Source organism: Camellia sinensis, chromosome 13, assembly GCF_055761805.1.
Source record: "Camellia sinensis isolate YWXY chromosome 13, ASM5576180v1, whole genome shotgun sequence".
In the NCBI taxonomy this organism is placed as follows: Eukaryota; Viridiplantae; Streptophyta; class Magnoliopsida; order Ericales; family Theaceae; genus Camellia; species Camellia sinensis.
This window is the reverse complement of record NC_138973.1, coordinates 2,599,777-2,618,241: the sequence shown is the minus strand read 5'-3', so window position 1 is coordinate 2,618,241 and position 18,465 is coordinate 2,599,777. Positions and strand designations below refer to the sequence as shown.

The following is an 18,465-nucleotide window of genomic DNA, read 5'->3' as shown; positions in this document are numbered from 1 at the left end:
TACTTGCCACACAATCCAAACTTGTCTGATCTTATGAATTTTTACTTGGCCCAAGGGCATACTCTAGTCAACTCGACCTTGCCAAAAATAAGATTTGAGTTGAGTTGGGCTGGGCATGAATTTGAAGTTTTAAGGGTTGTTTGGGATATCCTAAATAAATGTATTTTTTGTCTTTTTGAACTAAAAAAGTTGAGGAAAAAAATATGGATATTTGGATTAACTTTTTGACTTTTTACGAAAAAATTTGTATTAAAAAATTGTATAAATTAGTGTATAGGAAAAGTTTTGACAGTGTAGGCTGTACTGTGGCAGCAAGGTTTGTAGAGTGGTGTAATAGGAAATGGTTACCTCCTTTTCGGGCAACCATTTGGACGGTGCTTTTTGGCCAGTGGGGGCTTACCACGGGTCCCGTTTTGCTAATTGGAACCGTTCAATGTGTACAGCTTGTCGAGTATTATATATTGTAAAAAATCATGTTGATCGGATATCTATAGCTATGTGATCGGATTAGTTTTTTTGTCAACCGTTAACTATAACACCATCTATTTTTTTATACAAAACTGATTTGATCATGTAGTTAGCGATATCTGATCAATATGAATTTTTACAGACATATAATACTGGATGAGTTATACACATTGAACGGTTCGGATTATCAAAACGGGACCCGTGGTGGGCCCCCACGAGCCTAATATTACTGTCCAATTTAGTAAATATATATATATATATGTAACTTTTTTTTTTTTATTCCTTTCACGGTACTTTCCCATCAATTCAGTACCTTTCACAGTGTAAAATTGGTTTGTATTAAAATATTATGTATATTAATTTTTTTATATTTTAATTTATGAATAATGATAACTTTTTTATTTTTTTTATAACTTTTTAACTTTTTAAATTTTTTTAACATCCCAAAAGAGTCCTTAGTTTGTTTGTCAGTCTAGTCCGCGAGCTAGTCTGGGTTGTCCATGAGAGACAAACCCTTAGCCCACCAGTAAGTCAGATAAAAAATTAAAAAAAAAGTTGATAAAAAATTAAAAAATAAAAAATATAAGATTTAATTGGACTAAGTCCATGGGTTTGTGAGAGTTGGACCCATTTAGCTCAAGCCCGTTGGATAATTCTCGGACCTAGGCTGTTGGCCGGCAGGCCAGCCCAGGCATTAGTTTTGATTTCTAAATATAATTTGATATTTAAAATTTAATAATTTCAAAACTTTATTGACACTTCAGCTCGTAAATATCTAAAATGAACCATTTGATTTGAGCGCCTCTCTCTCTCTCTCTCTCTCTCTTCGGGGTTTGGCGGACTCTCTGCGAAGTTCTGTTAAATATTCTCTGATCTGATCTGATCTGATCTGGTAAATATTCTCTGATTAACGCTTCGTTGGCTTTCGTTTTTGAAATTTATTTGTCAATATTTTCTGCGATCGATTGATCGATTCAACATTTTTCCGAATCAAATTAGAGACAGAAACCAAACATACAGCCGCTAGGGTTAGGGTTTTTCAATTTCTTGTAGTTAGGGTTTGCTTCTCTCTGCTAATCGTTATTGATTTCGCAGCGAGATGTACAACGGAATTGGATTGCAGACCCCGAGGGGTTCGGGGACGAACGGTTACATACAGAACAACAAGTTCTTCTTGAAGCCGAGGAGCGGGAAGGTGGTGGTTGACAACTCCGGGAAGGGGTTTGAGGCCGGTCAGGGCACCGCTGGTGTCACCAAGAAGCCGAATCAGGACATCCTTGAGCATGACCGCAAGAGGCAGATTGAGCTCAAGCTTGTTATCCTTGAAGACAAGCTCGTTGATCAGGGCTACACAGATGCCGAGATTGCTGAGAAGCTCGCAGAGGCCAGGAGGAATTTGGAAGCCGCCGGTGAAGCTGCCCCAAATTCTGTGGATGATAAGTAAATTCTCTATCACCTACATGTGTGTATATTTTATTACTTTATCAATTAACTTTTGGTAGCATTTTGGTTCAATTTAGCTCCCTTTTCAATAGAAATGCCGCTGTCTTCAGTGTCCAATTTGAACTAACAGCTTTCAACCAACAAAAAACAGAATGTATCAGCATCTTCCCATTTTGTTTAATTTACAATATCATAGTTCATTTCTCAATAAAAAAAAAATGTTTGCCCTTCCAATGGAGCAAAGTTTTGTATACTGAAAATAGAACCCCAAGCAAAAAGAGACTGACTGACTATCTTACAGGTTTCCCTGAATTAACTCTGGCCATCCTTATGGGCCCTTATATGGATGGTATTGACATTACCAATATTTATATGTTGCTTTGCTGTTTATTGCCATGGGCAAGAATGGAATGAATCATTTGATTTTTGGTGTCCTTGATTATGCAATAATTTATTTGTAAATTGTTTGATGAAATGTGGCATAAAGGCGGCAAGCTGATGGATGTTTTGGTCATGCAATCTGAATATCTTTAACAATTTTTAACTGTGTAATTTGGTTGAGGTGAATAGTGATTGATGTTGTTGAAGTTTTGTTTTAGTTGGCTGGACATTCTTACCTTCTCATGAGAATTATACATCCATGATAACTGATTGGATTGCAGTGGTGTGTAGTTTTTTTCTCCAGTATGATTGGTTTAGTTTATGCATGATTATTTTTTCTAAGATATGCCCAAGTGTTTTCTTGTAATTCTATCCTGCATCTTTTGTTTGGCTTTTCCTTATCTTTTATTTTTATTATTTTTTCGTTATGTGGTCAAGGAGAGAGAGAGAGAGAATCAATCAAAAGGCCGAACACTTAACTGACAAGGAAGGCAAAACTTGATGGATTGTAGTCACATAGCGTTGCTTTCATCCATATTAGTACTTTTCTTTTACTCTACAGTGGTTAGCAAATCTGGAATTCTTTAAGAACACTTGTTTGTCATGTTGAGAGCAGTGTTATTAAAGGCAAACCTAGGCGTGCGCCTAGGCCCAAGTCCCACCTAGACCCAAGATTTGCGCCTTGTAGTGTTCTAGGCCAGGCGACTTCAATAAGGCGCGCCTAGGTCTAAGTCCCATCCAAGCCCAAGGTTTGTGCCTTGTAGTATTTCAGGCCAAACGACTGTGATAAGGCGCCTGATTGGTCCAAGGCTTGCGTCTTGAGGACTTTTTTTGTTGTTGCTTTAATTGGTTTTGTCTAAAATCTAACCATTGATTTAATATGGTGCAGCTACAGAAGATTCCTACTCTTATTATAGATGTTAATACATTGGGCATTCAACCCCAAATCAATGATAGAAAAAAAATTAGTCCTAATTCCTAATCTTCAAAAAATACTAAATATTTAACATTTCATTTTGTTTATGTTGATCCCTAAATTATTTACTTATATTAAATTATATATTTTTTTCCGTATAAGGTGTGCCTCACTTCGATGAAGCTTGCGCCTCGCCTTGCGCCTTGAGCCTTGAGCCTAGGCCCCAAGAGACCTTGGCGCCTTGGTGCGCCTATCGACTTTAATAACACTGGTTGAGAGTATTAGGAAAATTATCACAGATATTTTCATTTGAAAAAATAAATGATAGTATGAACAACTTTCACCTCAATTCTTTACTCTTTTCTTTATGTCCATTTCAAATTCCTTTTACTTGGTTTTGTTCTGGTGTATAGATTGGAATTAATGGATTGAAGTGTTTCCATTATTAGGAAATTTATAGTAGATATGTTCATTTGATAAAATAAATGATAGTATGAACAACTTTTGCTGCTTGGCACTTGCCAAGACTGGTCAGGAAAGTAATTTGTGCATGGAGGCTAATCTAAATAGCTGCTCCTGTTGCAATTTTAGATAGCAAAGTGCTTTGTGTTATTCATTGAGAGCTATTTGGAGGCATGCATTTCATTTTGAGGATTTACTAATTGGGAGATTATACTTCTCTTCCTAGATACCTTCCATGTGGTTCCCCCCCCCCCCCCCCCCCTAATAATAGCGATTAATAATTTTACTTACCAGTGCTTATTGGATAAAAATGAAAAAAGAAAAAAAGAAAGAAGAAAATTTTATTTAACAACAGTGTATGCGCTGTTAGGTCACCTGAGAGATTGTTTGAAGAGAGGAACAAACTACTGTCTTGGTGGTTGAAATGACCATTTCTTTCTATTTCAAATCATTAATGGCATAGCAGTCTTTTTGGGTATTTTCTTTTTTATTATTAGTCTTTCAGGAAATGTAGCTGTGTTTTAAGTAATTGGGATAGTGATGGATTTGCTTTCTTACTTTTCTCATGTCAAGCTTAAAATGATAAGCAAGTATCCATTTTTCATTCATGTGCTGTAAATCGGATGCAGTTGTTAGCTAGCATTCTGTTCTTTATTTTTTGGTTATGAAGTGGTGATGTAACAAGTTATTTTGGTGGCTTGCTCAGGGTTTCAGATACACAGACACACCAGATTGCTGCTCGGAAGGAGAAGAAGCTGGAAACATTAAGAGCTGCTCTTGGGATAAGCACCTCTGTAGTTGACAGTCAAAAAAAGAACGACCAGGTGTCAAATTTTGTAGAGAGTGGTGATGATGATGGAGTAATAGACAACCAAAAAGAAGGTCTTAATGATGATAGCAAGTCGCACAAAAATGATGCTAAAGATGACAAGGATGATGTGACCAAGGCTGAGAAAAAAAGGAATAATGAAGGTGGAAGAGATGAGACTGATGGGTTAAGAAAACACAAGGTTCAAGAGGGCAAAGAAAGTGGGAGAGTGACTGATTCTTCTGATACAGATAGCATTGAAAAGCATGTAAAGGGGATCAGGAAGAAGCATCATAAAAGTAATCAGGAGAGTGATTCTGATATTGATGTTAGGAAGAAGAGACAACAATCATCAAGAAAGGACAATAAAAGTAGAAGACATTACAGTGATGATTCCGATTCCTATTCCGATGATGAGGAGTATGAGAAAATGCGTACGAGGCATGACAAGAAAAGTAGAAGACATGACAGCGATTCTGAACCTGATGGTGAGAAATATGAGATAACTCGGAAGGGGCATGACGTCAAAAGTAGACGACATGACAGTGATGATTCTAAGCCTGATGATGAGAAATATGAGAAACCTCGTAAGAAGCATGACAACAAAAGTAGAAGACGTGACAGTGATGATTCTGAGCCTGATGATGAGAAATATGAGAAACCTCATAAGAGGCATGACAACAAAAGTAGAAGACATGAGAGCGATGATTCTGAGGCTGATGAAGAGAAATATGAGAAACCTCGTAAGAGGCATGACAACAAAAGTAGAAGACATGTGAGTGACGATTCTGAGGCTGATGATTATGAGAAAACCCATAAGAGGCATGACAACAAAAGTCGAAGACGTGATAGCGATGATTCTGAACCTGATGATGAGAAATATGAGAGAACTCATAAGAGGCATGAGAACAAAAGTCGAAGACATGACAGCGATGATTCTGAGGCTGATGATGAGAAATATGAGAAAACTCATAAGAGGCATGAGAACAAAAGTCGAAGACATGACATCAATGATTCTCAGCCTGATGATGAGAAATATGAGAGAATTCACAAGAGGCATGACAACAGAAGTAGAAGACATGACAGTGTTGATTCTGAGGCTGATGGTGAGAAATATGAGAAACCTCATAAGAGGCATGACTTAGGTAATGATGATTCTTTTTTAGATGAAGGCTTTAAGCATAAGTCTCTAAAGGGGAAGCCACTAAAATCGAACAGGCAAGATGATCCTGAGTATGACTCTGATAGAGATAGTGGTGAGGGAAATAAAAGAAATCAAGTGGAGAGAAAAAGGAATAAGCAGAAGCAGAATGGTAGTCACAGGATAGAGAAAGAGGTCTCTGTTTTGGATGATCGCAGGAAAATTGATGAGAGGTGTGAGAAAAGTAGCAGAACGTATGTTGTGGCAAGTGACTCTGATTCTGACAAAGCACGAAAACTGAAAAAGGAAATTGTGGAGAAGAGTACAAGGCGTCGTCATGACACTTATGATGATGATTCTGATAAGAAAATGGAGAAGACTCGGAGAAGTGGAAGGCACGATACTGATAAGGATGACTATGATGACCATAAGAGCGATACTTCCCATGGGAGAGACAGCAAGAGTGTTTCTGACAGTGATTCAACTGATTACAAACATGGGAAGAGGGACAATTCCAAGTCATTGGAGAAGAGCAGAAATGGTCGTGGAGGTGATTCTAGTAGCAGAGGCGGTCAAAGTGGACATCGATCTAGTCTAGATGGGAGGAGTTTTAGATCTACTGTAATTGGAAATGACGACAGGAAAAAAGAAGCAAGTGCTCCTCAAAAGGGTGGTGATGGGTTGGACATGTTCAGGAAGTTGGAGGAGCTGTACCAGTCAAAGGAGGATACTTTGGAGGGTCCTGGTTATGGAAGTCAAGAAATGATGAGGGCCAAGAGGAAGGTCGATGATGGAAACCAGGATGGGCAGCCCGAAGCAAAGTCTAGAAGCCGAAATGTAGGTAAGGTGGCAGATCATAGTAGGGAACAGCAGAAGGAACCCGAAGCATATACTAGATCTCACAGGATCAAGGATGACCAGAAGTCAGATGCTTATTCAAGGTTGAACAGGTCTGGAGGAGGGGATGGGGATGACAATATTGAACGTGGTGGCATAACTCATAGCAGGGAGCAACTACGTCATGAGAGCAGAAGAAGTGATCGGGATAATGAAGAGCAACAAAGGGGCAGGAGATACAGCAGGGATGAGGATGAGAGCAGGGGAATCAAGCATAGAAGAGATGAAGAGGAGATTTATAGAAAGAATAGGATAGATGAGGAGCAGTGTCGGCATGGAAGTAGAAGACGTGGAAGGGAGGAGGAAGAAGAGCGTGAAAGTGGGAGAGATGAGAGGGTTAGACATGTTGATTCCTCAAAGAGAGTAAAATATGAATATTCTCGGTCAGGTGAGGGACGAAGGCATGACATTGACAAGCGGGACGATGGACGGACCAGGCGACGAGACTAAAGTTGCTTGTTATCTTAGAGACGGCTCTATAGATTATGATACATGAATGGTGAGTTTAAATTGAGTTTTTCTGTTATTTCAATGCATGTGCAGATTCTGTGCGATAGTAATCATATTTAATGTCAGATGTTATTACAGATTAGTTGCATGCTTCCATGTTTATATGTTTTCTGCACTGACTATTGCTTCACCTATCAAGAATGATAAATGTGTGAGCTCGCAACCCCAAGGGGTTGGCCTGGTGGCAAGGCCTTAGGTCTTGGGAGTGTGCTCTCTCCAAGGTTCATGGATTGAAACCTCTTTATGTGCTAACGATTCCTTAAGCCCATTGGACTAGGGAAAAACCCTTGCATTAACCGAGGTGTACTTGTGGGAAACTCCTTGTTAAGGGCCTGTGCACCTTTGGGGATTAGTCGGGATTTGATCCAGAGACTCCAGTGCCAAACCAAAAAATAAATAAATAAAATAATGTGCGAGCTCGCCAATTCGTTGCCCCTCCAAGAAAAATTTGTTGAAAGCCACACATTTTTCTGTTATGTTAGTATCCTCTTTAAGGATGGTTTCAGTAGGAAAAGATGAAAAAGTAAGAGAGAGGGAAGCAATCTCTTGGAGTCAAAAAGCAAAAATAAAACGGCTAAAAGAGGGGGATAACAATTCTGAACTTTTTCATAGAGTTGCAAATGGAAAGAGGCAAAAGAAATTCATGTAAAGACTTGAGCTAGGATCTAGAAAATTAAAAAATTTCTTTTACGAGTATGAGGTTTACCTACCTGATGAAAATTTTCATGTCTGGAGTTTTATACGTGGGAGCATGCATGTACTGCTAACAATGAATAGTTGTCGGTTTTTTCATTTTTTCATGCAATAGTTGAACCAGTCAGTAGTCATTTTTTATGCTGTCATGTTTGTGTTGCTTCTATTTATAGATAATCATGGCTTTGATTTGTTTTGAATTGCTGTGTTTTTTCAGTGCCACTGTTTTGTCAAAGCTGGATACTGATGTCATTGGCAAGATGGAACCAAATTATTGCTGGGATTGATGGAGTTGGATGATGGTTTGATGATGTATTTTGATGATACTTTTTGTATGAATGATTGAGAGAATTTTTTGCATAGACCAGTTAGTTTGAGTACTTTTATGCACTATTTCCCCGTCTCTGTATAATGTTGTATGATGTGTTGATTTCATAATATTGTAAGCTTCTTTGCTACAAATTTGGCATGCTTTTATCTGGTAATGTAGATTCTCTTCCTTCTTGCTTCTATTAAAATTTATTGCATAGCATCTTATATAGAATATAGAACATGTTAATGTTGCGATTCCTGTGTATTTTAGATCAGTTATTCTACTTGCATAGAAATCAATTACACTATGACCCATGTGAGTGGGTTGTGTTCTTTGATTGATTGGTTTGTGTATTTTAGATTAGTTATTCTACTCTCACACAGAAATCAATTACACTATAACCCATGAGAGTGGGTTGTGTTCTTTGATTGGTTTGTATTCCCAGACTTATTCTTTTTAGATGCTATCTATGTTCATTGGTGTGCTGGGGAATGCAAAATGTTAGGTACCTGGTAGTAGTAATACAAGTGGTGTTATATGAATAGAAAAATGTTAGGGATTCTAAGGGCTTGTTTGGTTTGTTTCACACTGTGAGTTTTACATTCATACGAGACATTTGGTGAAAATATTGGTAAAATATTTGAGGTTCTTATCATTACTCATATGAATATGCATTTCTTGGACCTACCCATTTATGGATCTTGGTGTATACTCATATTTGTGTCCGCCCTTATTAATGGTGGGGCTTCAATTGGTGATTGTATTGTTGGCCAACAAAGTGAAGGTACTGCAAGATTTTGAGGTAAATTATGTGACGTGTTATATTATGCATGTGTAAGAATTGAGAGTGCCAACACTTGGATAACCATTATTTCTTAGAAAGTGAGATAAATTTATCTTATCTGGTTTAGTAACTTATTTCTTTCATTGATACTTAAATTTGGGTCTTTATATAATTTTTTTTCCAATAATCTAATATTTTAATAATATTTTTATATTTAGTCGTATTGGTTTAAAGTACTATAATATCTTATGTACTATAAAATAGTCTAGGAATAGAGTTATCTCTTAGATTATTTATTCCATTATTGTTTATAAAGAATATAATTTCTAATTTTGTCATCAAATTATTTATTAGTTTTTTGCTTCTTTGTTTAAGTCAATATTTATTATCGAATTCAAATTGTCTATTTTAGATTCTATAGACTCAAATTTGGTTTTTACATAATGTTGATTTATTTTTTGTTTTTTATCTAATTTGGAAAACTAAGAACACATAATATTTGTAATATTATTTAAACTAGAACAAATATTATTTATATTTGCAGACCCTTTAGTAATATGCAAACTTTGGTCATATTTATTATTAACATTATTTTTTGTATTTTCAAAGCATATTATATCTTCAGGATTAATTGTTATTATAGATTATTGTTAGTACTTAAGACCCTCCTAGTATATTTATCCAATGTCTAAAACCTCTTTTTATGAACTTAAAGACTTAATTATGACCAATAGTCAAAAGATCTTAATGAGTATATGGGTTTTGACATACACTAAGTATATAGGTTTTACAATAATTATAAATGAAAAAAATAATTATGAAGATATAAATACACAATTAAAGACTAAACTTGACATTATTTTATTTTTTTTAATTTTTATAAAATAAGGCACACCATACACATTTATATATATCAAAAATTTAGACGTAAAGAAAAATACTTACATAGCTTGATCTTGCTTACAAAATTTTTTCACCAAACTCTGATACCAATTACAAAACAAAAAGGACAGGAGCTTTTTACTATTTTTATTATGGAATTATGATAGAGTTATGATGTTAAGAGAAGTTAGAAGTTAGAAACGAAGTAGGCAAACAAAGATGGAGAGAATTTACATTGTATATTATGTTGGCTTGAAAGCCAATTTATAGACTACATCTTACATATACAAACAAAAAAGTCATCAAGTCTAACCGTAGGCTTTTTTGGTTGATGACTTTTTTGTTTTTCCAAAAGCTAGAAAAAAAAAAAATCCTAATATAATAAATACATTGAATACAGAAAGTCTAAACAACAATAATTATAAGGACTTTTGAGTTCATATCTTCTGACAATCTTCTACAGTTTCTACAATTATATACACTTTTGCAATTATATATACAAGTTTTAAAAGTGTGGATGAAGGCATACACATACGTGCACTTAAAGAGTTAAGGTATGTGTACACTCCATGTGTGAATTTTAAAATAATTATGACAGCTTTGATGTAATTAAGATAAGAAAATCATGAGAGTTGTTATTTATAGTTTTATTTTAGGTATACAAAGGTTGTGACATTTTTTTTGGGTGACATGGTATACGTCAATAGGGATTAGTTTGTTTTGTTTTCTCCATAAAAAGTTTCAGCACTCGAGGACATGTTGTGTTCTCTATTCGTGGGTAATCAACCTCAAATTGATAAATTTGTCGCCCAAAACAGTTCATATAGATTATTATTAGTATTATTTTTGTTGCAAATATATGGAGTAGTTAGGAACCATAAGATTTCATTTGTATATCCACACAAAAAAACTAAACGAATAAAACAAAATGGCTGAAACCACCCAAAAAGGGTTTGTTTGAGCTATTTTAAATGTCAATATTTAGCTATTTAGCTATTTTGATCACCATGACCTATCTATGAACCAGTTTGCTTCCCCTCTCTTTTATTGGTTTACGTACTAAAAAACAACAATATTACATACTCCTTTACAAGCATCATTGGTGGGGACTGGATCACCCAACCACCTCTTACGCAATGTCATGGTCATAGACCTCTTGGGCTCAAGGTCTGTGTTGATTGCTATTTCATTACTTGAAGAATACGAATCATTTTTTTCAGGAAGGACTTGGAGCATCCACTTTTCTTTGCACCAAACTCATTATATACATTGCCTTCCCCAGGATACTAGCAATATCACTGATTCCAGCTGCTCGTTAAAAAGAAAATTAGTAGTACTGACAATAGTTTTTCTGCCCACGATTTGCATTGCAAAGAGACTACACAAACTTGTAGGCAAACTCATTGGCTTGAAGCAGAATTGATGCAAAGCATAATTTATAGTCCAACCTCCAGGTCATTCTGTGCTCCAAGTCTGCTGAGTTTCGACATGACAAAAGAAACAAAACGTAACAAATACAAGCCGCAATCTGAAAGTACATAAAAGAAAAACAAGTATACTGAGTTCAATTTCCGCACATAATATTAGAGGTTCCCATACAAAGCAAGGGGTAAAATAATCATCTAATGTAGAAAAGGGAATCATAGAATGACTTAAAGACAAAATAGGCTAAAATAGTCAATAAGACAAAATAGGCTAAAATAGACAAAATATAGTATGTTAGGATTGTTGAAGAACAATGTTTTACTTGAACCATATGTTTCTGCTTGATTCAAATCAGCATGCCCAATTGTTCACATTTTAAAACATGATGATTATGAAGTTTTAAATCAATATTTGCCACAAGATTTGATAATTTAACATTCACATGTTGTGGACTAATAGTCCTGCACTCAATCTCAAATATGCTTGATGGTATTTTGCAGATGGATTTAGGATGAAAAAATGCAAGTCTAATTTTGTTTTACATGGAAATCAACGTGATTTTGAAATACAAAGGGCATGTGAGGAAAACAATAAGCATTGAGAAGTAGAGGATACTGTTTTTGTTCATCATAAATGAAAAAATTCTCCATGATTTGCAGTTATGGAACTGTTATGTCATTGAAGAACTTACAGCAATATTTGGGACCAATTTCATTGCAAGTATCGACTCTGTTGTTGAACCCATTTGCTATAATCTTGTAGTAATTGTTGCACGAGTAACGGTACAAGCCTGTCCAGTAGAGTTTGCATCATTCTGTATGCCACATAATTAGCTGTCAGAATAGGGTGCTTGTATTTGCTTCACAGAGTGATATAAGTTCAAGAAAAGTTGCAGCTAGTGGAACAGGAAGATTTCAAAGATTATAGAATAAGCCTAGAAACACAGAACCTAGTCGCAAAACCAGACATAATGTATATGAATGGATAAGATTTTCTGGAACAAATTTTGTAAAATATTATCCATTTGTGTATTATGTGTTCTATTATGTGTGGTTGGTTTCTATGCTCATAGCAAAACTGTGCAAGTGATGCCTTGTGCCATGGTATAGGATTGTTACTCTGTGCGAAAGCAGGCTCACAATGTTAACGTAGGGCTATTGAACCCGACGTGGTTAAATGTGAACTTTTTGAAATACTAGGAAGCACGGATACTCCGAAACAGCCCCGTACGCGTATTGGATACAAATAGGCGTCCAATATGGCGGGATACGTATCAGATACGGCAAAGAAGTATCCCATTTTTTTTTTTAATTTTTTGAATTTCCGATGCGTTTAGGATACGCGAGGATACTTCAAGGATACGCTTGGGATACTTTCGGGATACGGCGGGGTGAAAAAATAATTTTGAAACTTATAATTGAGGTCAAAGTGTAAAATAACAAAACTATATCTAAAATAAAACAAAAAAATCAAACAAATCCTACCTAGAGGAGTCATCGAACAGCAGCAAGCGAGTCGTCGTCTCTGAATTGCAAACAGCAGCAAGTCGCCATCGCCGTCCTCATCCTCCTCGTCGATCAAGGTTTGTCACTCTCACTCTCATTCTCTCTCTGTCGCTCGATCTCACTCTCTCTCTCTCTCTCGCTTGATCTCTCTCTCTCTCTCTCCCTGTTTTGATTTTTGAAAATGGAGGCATATTATAATGTTGTTAGTGATTTTTTTCCCTGTTTGATTGAACCCTAATGAATGCTACAATTTGGTATTATAAAATTCTGTTACACACATACAATGGTTTAAAGTTGTATATAAATAAATGCTAGGGTTTTGTTTATGGTTATAAATTGATTGGTAAAGAAGAACCTGTTTTTCTTAATGGATTTTTTAGATTTTGTTTTTTATTTTTTGGTTTTTGTCGTGTCTCAGCCAAGCATGTTGATTTTTCTTGTCTTTGCAATGGGGAAGGTTTTTGCATGCAAGGTGTTTGTTTAGAGGGCTGAACAGTGTTTGTGAAAGGGTTTCAATCAATTCCTAGAATTACCTTTTTAATTCCTCTCAATTTGTTAAAAGAGTAGATCATCTTGATTTCGCACTTTGAAAGTTACTTTCTGGTGGACTCTTTTGCTTTAGGTTTTATTTGTATACATACTACATTACTAAAAATTATAAAAATAATATTTTTTATGAATGTATCTCAGTTGTACCCGTATCCTAGTTTTTCACAGTTTGCCGTATCACCGTATCCGTACCGTATTGTACCCGTATCCGTATCCGTATTTCCTAGCTGAAATATCAAGAGAAGTGCCTTCCAGTATGAGGTTAGTTATACATAATCAAAAGAGAACATCATAGTTTTCTTCTTTTTTAATAATATATATATATATATATTTGTTGCTGATCCAAAAAAAGAAAAAAAGAAAAAAAGACATAACTATCAGTTACATGGGCCGTTGGCTTAATATCATAGACTAGATATACACCCATAAAACATATAACAAGGTGCCCCATAATAAGGTACAGCTTATAAATATATTATTGGCTTTATTTTGAGTAAGTAATTGGCAGTAAATATTAAATAGTTAATTACTCACAAATTCCCGGGGCCCTCAACAGCAGATATTGGCAGCATAGTAAATGGCTGTGTGTAAATCTGTGTATAATGGATGATGTCAGTTATATAATCAACACACCATTAATTGTAATGAACAAGATCTAATGTTCAGTAATGAGCTCAAACTAAGATGAAAGTGAAATTGCAAGAACGATAAACTATTCTCACATAGGGATACATGCAATGGAAAACGAGCAAAACAACTCTTAAAGAAAACATGGGAAAAACATAATCTATTTGTAGTGTTATGCACGTCTCAAACTTGCTTATGTCTTGATAAAAATCTGACCTCAAATTCATTGATATAGGTTGATGCATTATTTAAAGTTTTTGTAAAAGAAATGGGTTGATTAGAAGATCCTCGAAACTTTGAACAAGCCGATTCAACTGAAAAAGGTTGATTTTATTAAGAAAATGTTAAATTAATGGACTGTGTTGGGTGGACCTGCCAGACTTAAGATGATTTAAATGCATACTAAGTAAATATATACTGAGTAAATATCTTTACAAATACTAAAAGGAGAGTAACAACCTCAAGAGTGAGATTCAACTTTACATCAACATCCAAAAACGGTTCAGTGTCATTTGGGTCCCATGTTATGCGATTTCTCATTGATGCTGCATGTTAAAAGCAAAGAATCAAATGCAAATTTCTTAGAGCATGTAAGCTAAATTTAACCATTCATCGCTAAAATCTATTGCTTGAAACAACATGCACAATGAATTCGATGCTCATAAAAAGACTATGATGATGTCCCTAGGGTACCTAGCAATGGAAAAGCTTAAAACAATTCCTGTCATGAGAACCGAATTGAGCACTGGATAAATCTATTTAGGATTGGGTAATGAAAACATTGGGGGTCCTCTGTCAATGAAGCTCTCAATAGTTCATGAGTGTGGGATAAGTTTATATAGTTCTCAATTTCCAAATCTCAGCCTATGGAACAAGATAGAGATGAAGCCAACTATAACCTTCACTCACCTTGTGCGATCATTGTTAAATAGTGATGCAAACCAGGAAAATTAAAGGATTTCGACTCAGCCTTAAAATTTACCTGAAAAATGTTCGTTCTGGCGTTCCAAGACTTCTGAACCCACAAACTGCAACCATGTTCAGAACACATAAATAACCGGATAAATTCCTCAGTCCTCTCGATGGTAACATGTTTAATACTCAATTTGTTTTCTATTATAAATTTGTCAACATAAAATCCAAGCCCCACTGTTTTCACCCTAAATAATATATAAGGAATAAATTGTAATTTTCTAGTACTCATAGAAACTAGAATCCAGAATCTCTATGCACAAATGATATAAGAAAGCTTTTCTCTCTTTCTCCAGCTCTAGCATCCCTCCTTGAAATTAGAATAAAGAAAAGAAAGAAACGAAACGAAACAACAAAGGAAAAGAAAGAAAGAAAGAAAGAAAGAAAGAAAGAAAGGAGAAAAAAACCTCCTCCCTGATGTTCAAATTAAAATTGAAGCTCACCTTGCACGACAACATCTCAACTGTACAATCTTCATCTGTTGGGGTCACGCGTAAGTCCAGCACTGGGGCCACTTCAAAGTTCAGAAGTTGAACTCTTGGCAAGGTACACCTGTTTAGAATACCATTCAGAAAGTGCGGGACAATTGCTTCCATCTTTTTTTTCTTTCTTCTTTTACTGACAATATATGCAAGAACAATGACAAGCTATAGACAAGAAACATAGGTGCAAAAATTAACATGAACAAGCATATACATGTGTGTATATATAAGAACATAGCAAACTTGTACATGAGCATGATTAATTTTGTCAAGGCAATATATAGAAATAGCAAAAACAAAAAGGAAAAGAAATGGAAAGGGAGGAAAACATATCCAACATAGTCCTCAGGAACACCCACACTACTTCAAACATACATAGAATCAAAGATCATAGATCTCTAGCCACTAAACAATGAATAAGGAGGTGATCGACTGATTCCCGTCTTTTCTTACACATGCACCAGTTCACATGACTATGCCACCTCATACTAAGGTTGCCAATGGTTGGTTCTAGCCATGAACCACCATCCACACACACACAAAAAAAAAAAAAAAAAAATGCAGCCTTGGGATCTAGCCATGAACCACCAACATTCGACATAACATGGAGCAAACCAAGAAGGTGCAGCAGCTCCTCCACCTCATACTACTCACAACTGAAAGGACACCTCTAACTTCCCCTCCCCACACCAAAGATGACTCCCAATTTGGGTTCAAAGTTAAATATATCTGTGTGTGTGTGTGATTGCTTTCTGTTTATCAGCATATTTTCATTGCTAAATTTCTTGCGTAAAAATCTGGTATATCTTTTGAATTAAAAGATTCCAATATTGATTTTTGAACTAAAAAAACTACAGAAGCTTTTTTTTCCCTGCACTCTAAAGGAACTTTTTTTTAAAAAAATCTGCCTCGAATGCATATCCTGCATGATGAATAAAAAACAAAAGGAGGAATTTCATTGATTGGAATGCCTAGGTAAAATTTGTCATCAATTGAATAACGAACCAAACCAAACCAAACCAAAGTAACCCTTGTGTCCCACTCAAGTGAAGTTGGTTACATGAATCTTTTTTTGCCATTCTGCTAGGCTTCATATTAGGATTGATGTTCATAAACAACAACTGAAGAAAGGAAACTGTAAGCGATAAACTACACCTGTACAGATTAGCGTCAAGGAACTGAAAAGTCTGCAAGGCACTGGTGTTCAAGATTGCTTCAATCCCAGATGGGTGGCTCAGAAATTCACTGATATGATATATCCTCTTGCCCCCACCACCATCATTATAATTTGGAAGCTTCACTCTGTCCTTCTTTCTTGCAGCTAAGTTTGCTCTTTTGACATTTGAAAATGATGACTCTGCTTTATTTACTATGAGAAAACTGATTTTCCTCCTGGAACAAAATTGACTTTAAGGCCCACACACAAAAAAAAAGTGAAATGAAACTAATGGAAATTTGCTAGAATCCCCAACATTTGACAAAAAGAGAACTTGCTGTGGAATAAATCACACACACAAACAATAGCAAGAAGAATCAATCAAAAACAAGAAAACACAACAAAGATTTTATGTTGTTCAACAAGATTGCGTACGTCCACAGCTCACACAAATTCCATTATTCTAAAAGAAAAGAAGCGTACAATATAGTTTCTACGAAGACGACATTATTATATATCCTAGGGTTTAACATCAACGAATTACTTAATACCCTTGGTGCAATTCACCTTGGGGACAAAGCCCCCAAACCACCCTCCCCTCAACAAACTCAACATAAGTTGCATGTTTTTATTTGGCATTGATGAGAAGTATTTTATTTTATTTTTGCAGGGCAGTTGGCCGCAAAGCCAAAAGAATACCAAACAAAGCCTACTAATTAAAAATTAAAAAGTCTATAATAATGCTCTCCAGGGAAAGTGCTTCTTGTAATTTATAAACATGACCACATTTATGATTAAACATCTATTAATACTGTGTTTGGTTGAGGGATTTGGGAAGAGATTTGGAAAGGAAAAGGGAGAAGGTGTGTGAAATTAGGTGAAATGTAGGTATATTTTATTCATATTTCACCAAACTTTTCCCTTTCTCTTTTCAAATCCCTCTTCAAATCCTCCAACCAAACACAATGTTAGGCAACAAGAGAAGCACCATCCCCTACTTGAATAGGAGATCAAATATACACTGTGGTTGTCATCAGTTAGGCAAAAAAAAACACACACACACAAAGAAGAAACCTCAAAACCAACAACATGACATGAGAATTCAATTGAAGAAAAGAAAATGAATTACCTCGGAGTGATGAACTTTCGGAAAGCAAATACTGGAAATGTTGTGGAAGAATCACATTTAGCTGCCATCGTCATCATCAGCACTGGATAACAGAATCACTCACTCCTGCAATGAAAAAGGTAAAAGAAAAGGATATAAATTTCTCAATTGAAGCTCAAAATCAAAAAGATAAATCATATTTGGGATCAAAGCAGAGCTGTTTGAATTTGAGACTGTAAATCATAGAGAAACCAAATCATCAATAATGAAATATATACATACATAAACGAAGAAGATTTTGTTAGAGAAGTACGAGATTGGGCTCTCTGTTTTCTGAACCAGAACACTGTTGTAAGTAATTAAGTAGGAAGAGAGAGAATACAGAGGTCTCCCTCCCTCCGCTGGAATTGCGGAAATGCCACTGCTTTGCTGAAGTGAATGAATGATGATATCAAATGCCATATGTTTCTCGATAGTGTCGGCCACGTAGGCAACTGTGGAAGCTCTTGAAAGGATAGGCCAAAGATTTTGTGAATGGCATTCAAAAAATATATAACAATCTTATATGTATTTATTAATATATTAATTAGTGTATTAATTGATAATGTGATATAATTTAAAAAAAAATTAGTATTTATAATTTATATATAAGTATGGTCAATAATAATATTATAATTAATTAATGCATATAATACTATCGAAAAATATAATATATTAATAACGCCTTTAATCCATCATCAAATTTATTATTAAATTTAATGATACAATGCATTTCAATACTGAATTAAGATTTTTATTAAATTCAGTGGGTCATCCGATTTAAAGTAAGGGGTTGGTTTGGGGTGTCCTAAAAAAGTATATTTTTTGTCTTTTTACGAAAAGATGTGCAGAAAAGTAGAGAGGTGATGTGATGGAAAAAAGATAAGAAGATAAAAAGATGAAT

General features: G+C 35.3%; 2 protein-coding genes across 19 annotated transcripts; one reads left to right on the top strand and one right to left on the bottom strand.

Annotated features, from left to right (window-relative positions):
* Nucleotides 1-1,205: 1,205 nt before the first annotated feature.
* LOC114281957 (pre-mRNA-splicing factor) lies at nucleotides 1,206-8,181 on the top strand. Of its 3 annotated transcripts, none has more exons than XM_082901224.1 (4): nucleotides 1,206-1,360; nucleotides 1,564-1,908; nucleotides 4,377-7,015; nucleotides 7,937-8,181. In XM_082901224.1, the coding sequence occupies exons 2-3, from the start codon at nucleotides 1,568-1,570 to the stop codon at nucleotides 6,964-6,966; spliced, it is 2,931 nt and encodes a 976-aa protein (XP_082757350.1). In that variant the 5' UTR covers nucleotides 1,206-1,360; nucleotides 1,564-1,567; the 3' UTR covers nucleotides 6,967-7,015; nucleotides 7,937-8,181. The 3 variants fall into 3 exon arrangements, with proteins under 3 accessions (XP_082757350.1, XP_082757351.1, XP_028080340.2); XM_028224539.2 differs by having other exon boundaries at nucleotides 1,339-1,355; XM_082901225.1 differs by having other exon boundaries at nucleotides 1,280-1,908.
* Nucleotides 8,182-10,627: 2,446 nt separating this feature from the next.
* On the bottom strand, nucleotides 10,628-18,043 carry LOC114281958 (DUF1997 family protein, putative (DUF1997)). Of its 16 annotated transcripts, none has more exons than XR_014348105.1 (10): nucleotides 17,805-17,979; nucleotides 17,544-17,648; nucleotides 16,414-16,650; nucleotides 15,220-15,328; nucleotides 14,787-14,832; nucleotides 14,264-14,349; nucleotides 13,712-13,770; nucleotides 12,608-13,404; nucleotides 11,815-11,937; nucleotides 10,628-11,226 (listed from the first exon to the last, which is right to left on the bottom strand). XR_014348105.1 is itself a non-coding variant. In XM_028224547.2 (9 exons), exons 2-8 carry the CDS (start codon nucleotides 17,618-17,620, stop codon nucleotides 11,835-11,837), a joined length of 717 nt encoding a protein of 238 aa, XP_028080348.2. In that variant the 5' UTR covers nucleotides 17,621-17,648; nucleotides 17,805-18,043; the 3' UTR covers nucleotides 10,628-11,226; nucleotides 11,815-11,834. The 16 variants fall into 16 exon arrangements, 14 of the variants coding, with proteins under 14 accessions (XP_028080348.2, XP_028080349.2, XP_082757349.1 ...); XR_014348106.1 differs by having other exon boundaries at nucleotides 17,836-17,962; XM_028224547.2 differs by lacking the exon at nucleotides 12,608-13,404 and having other exon boundaries at nucleotides 17,805-18,043.
* Between the last annotated feature and the right edge of the window lie 422 nt (nucleotides 18,044-18,465).

Excerpts from the sequence above, each read along its gene's own strand:
- LOC114281957 (XM_082901224.1), top strand. The coding sequence starts at position 1,568 with ATGTACAACGGAATTGGATTGCAGACCCCGAGGGGTTCGGGGACGAAC. Across the intron at positions 1,909-4,376 it reads CCAAATTCTGTGGATGATAA|GGTTTCAGATACACAGACAC; the intron begins GTAAATTCTCTA and ends TGGCTTGCTCAG.
- LOC114281958 (XM_028224543.2), bottom strand. The coding sequence starts at position 17,620 with ATGATGACGATGGCAGCTAAATGTGATTCTTCCACAACATTTCCAGTA. Across the intron at positions 16,666-17,543 it reads CGAAAGTTCATCACTCCGAG|TCAATTTTGTTCCAGGAGGA; the intron begins GTAATTCATTTT and ends TGGGCCTTAAAG. Across the intron at positions 13,771-14,263 it reads AGTTGAATCTCACTCTTGAG|ATTTACACACAGCCATTTAC; the intron begins GTTGTTACTCTC and ends CATTATACACAG.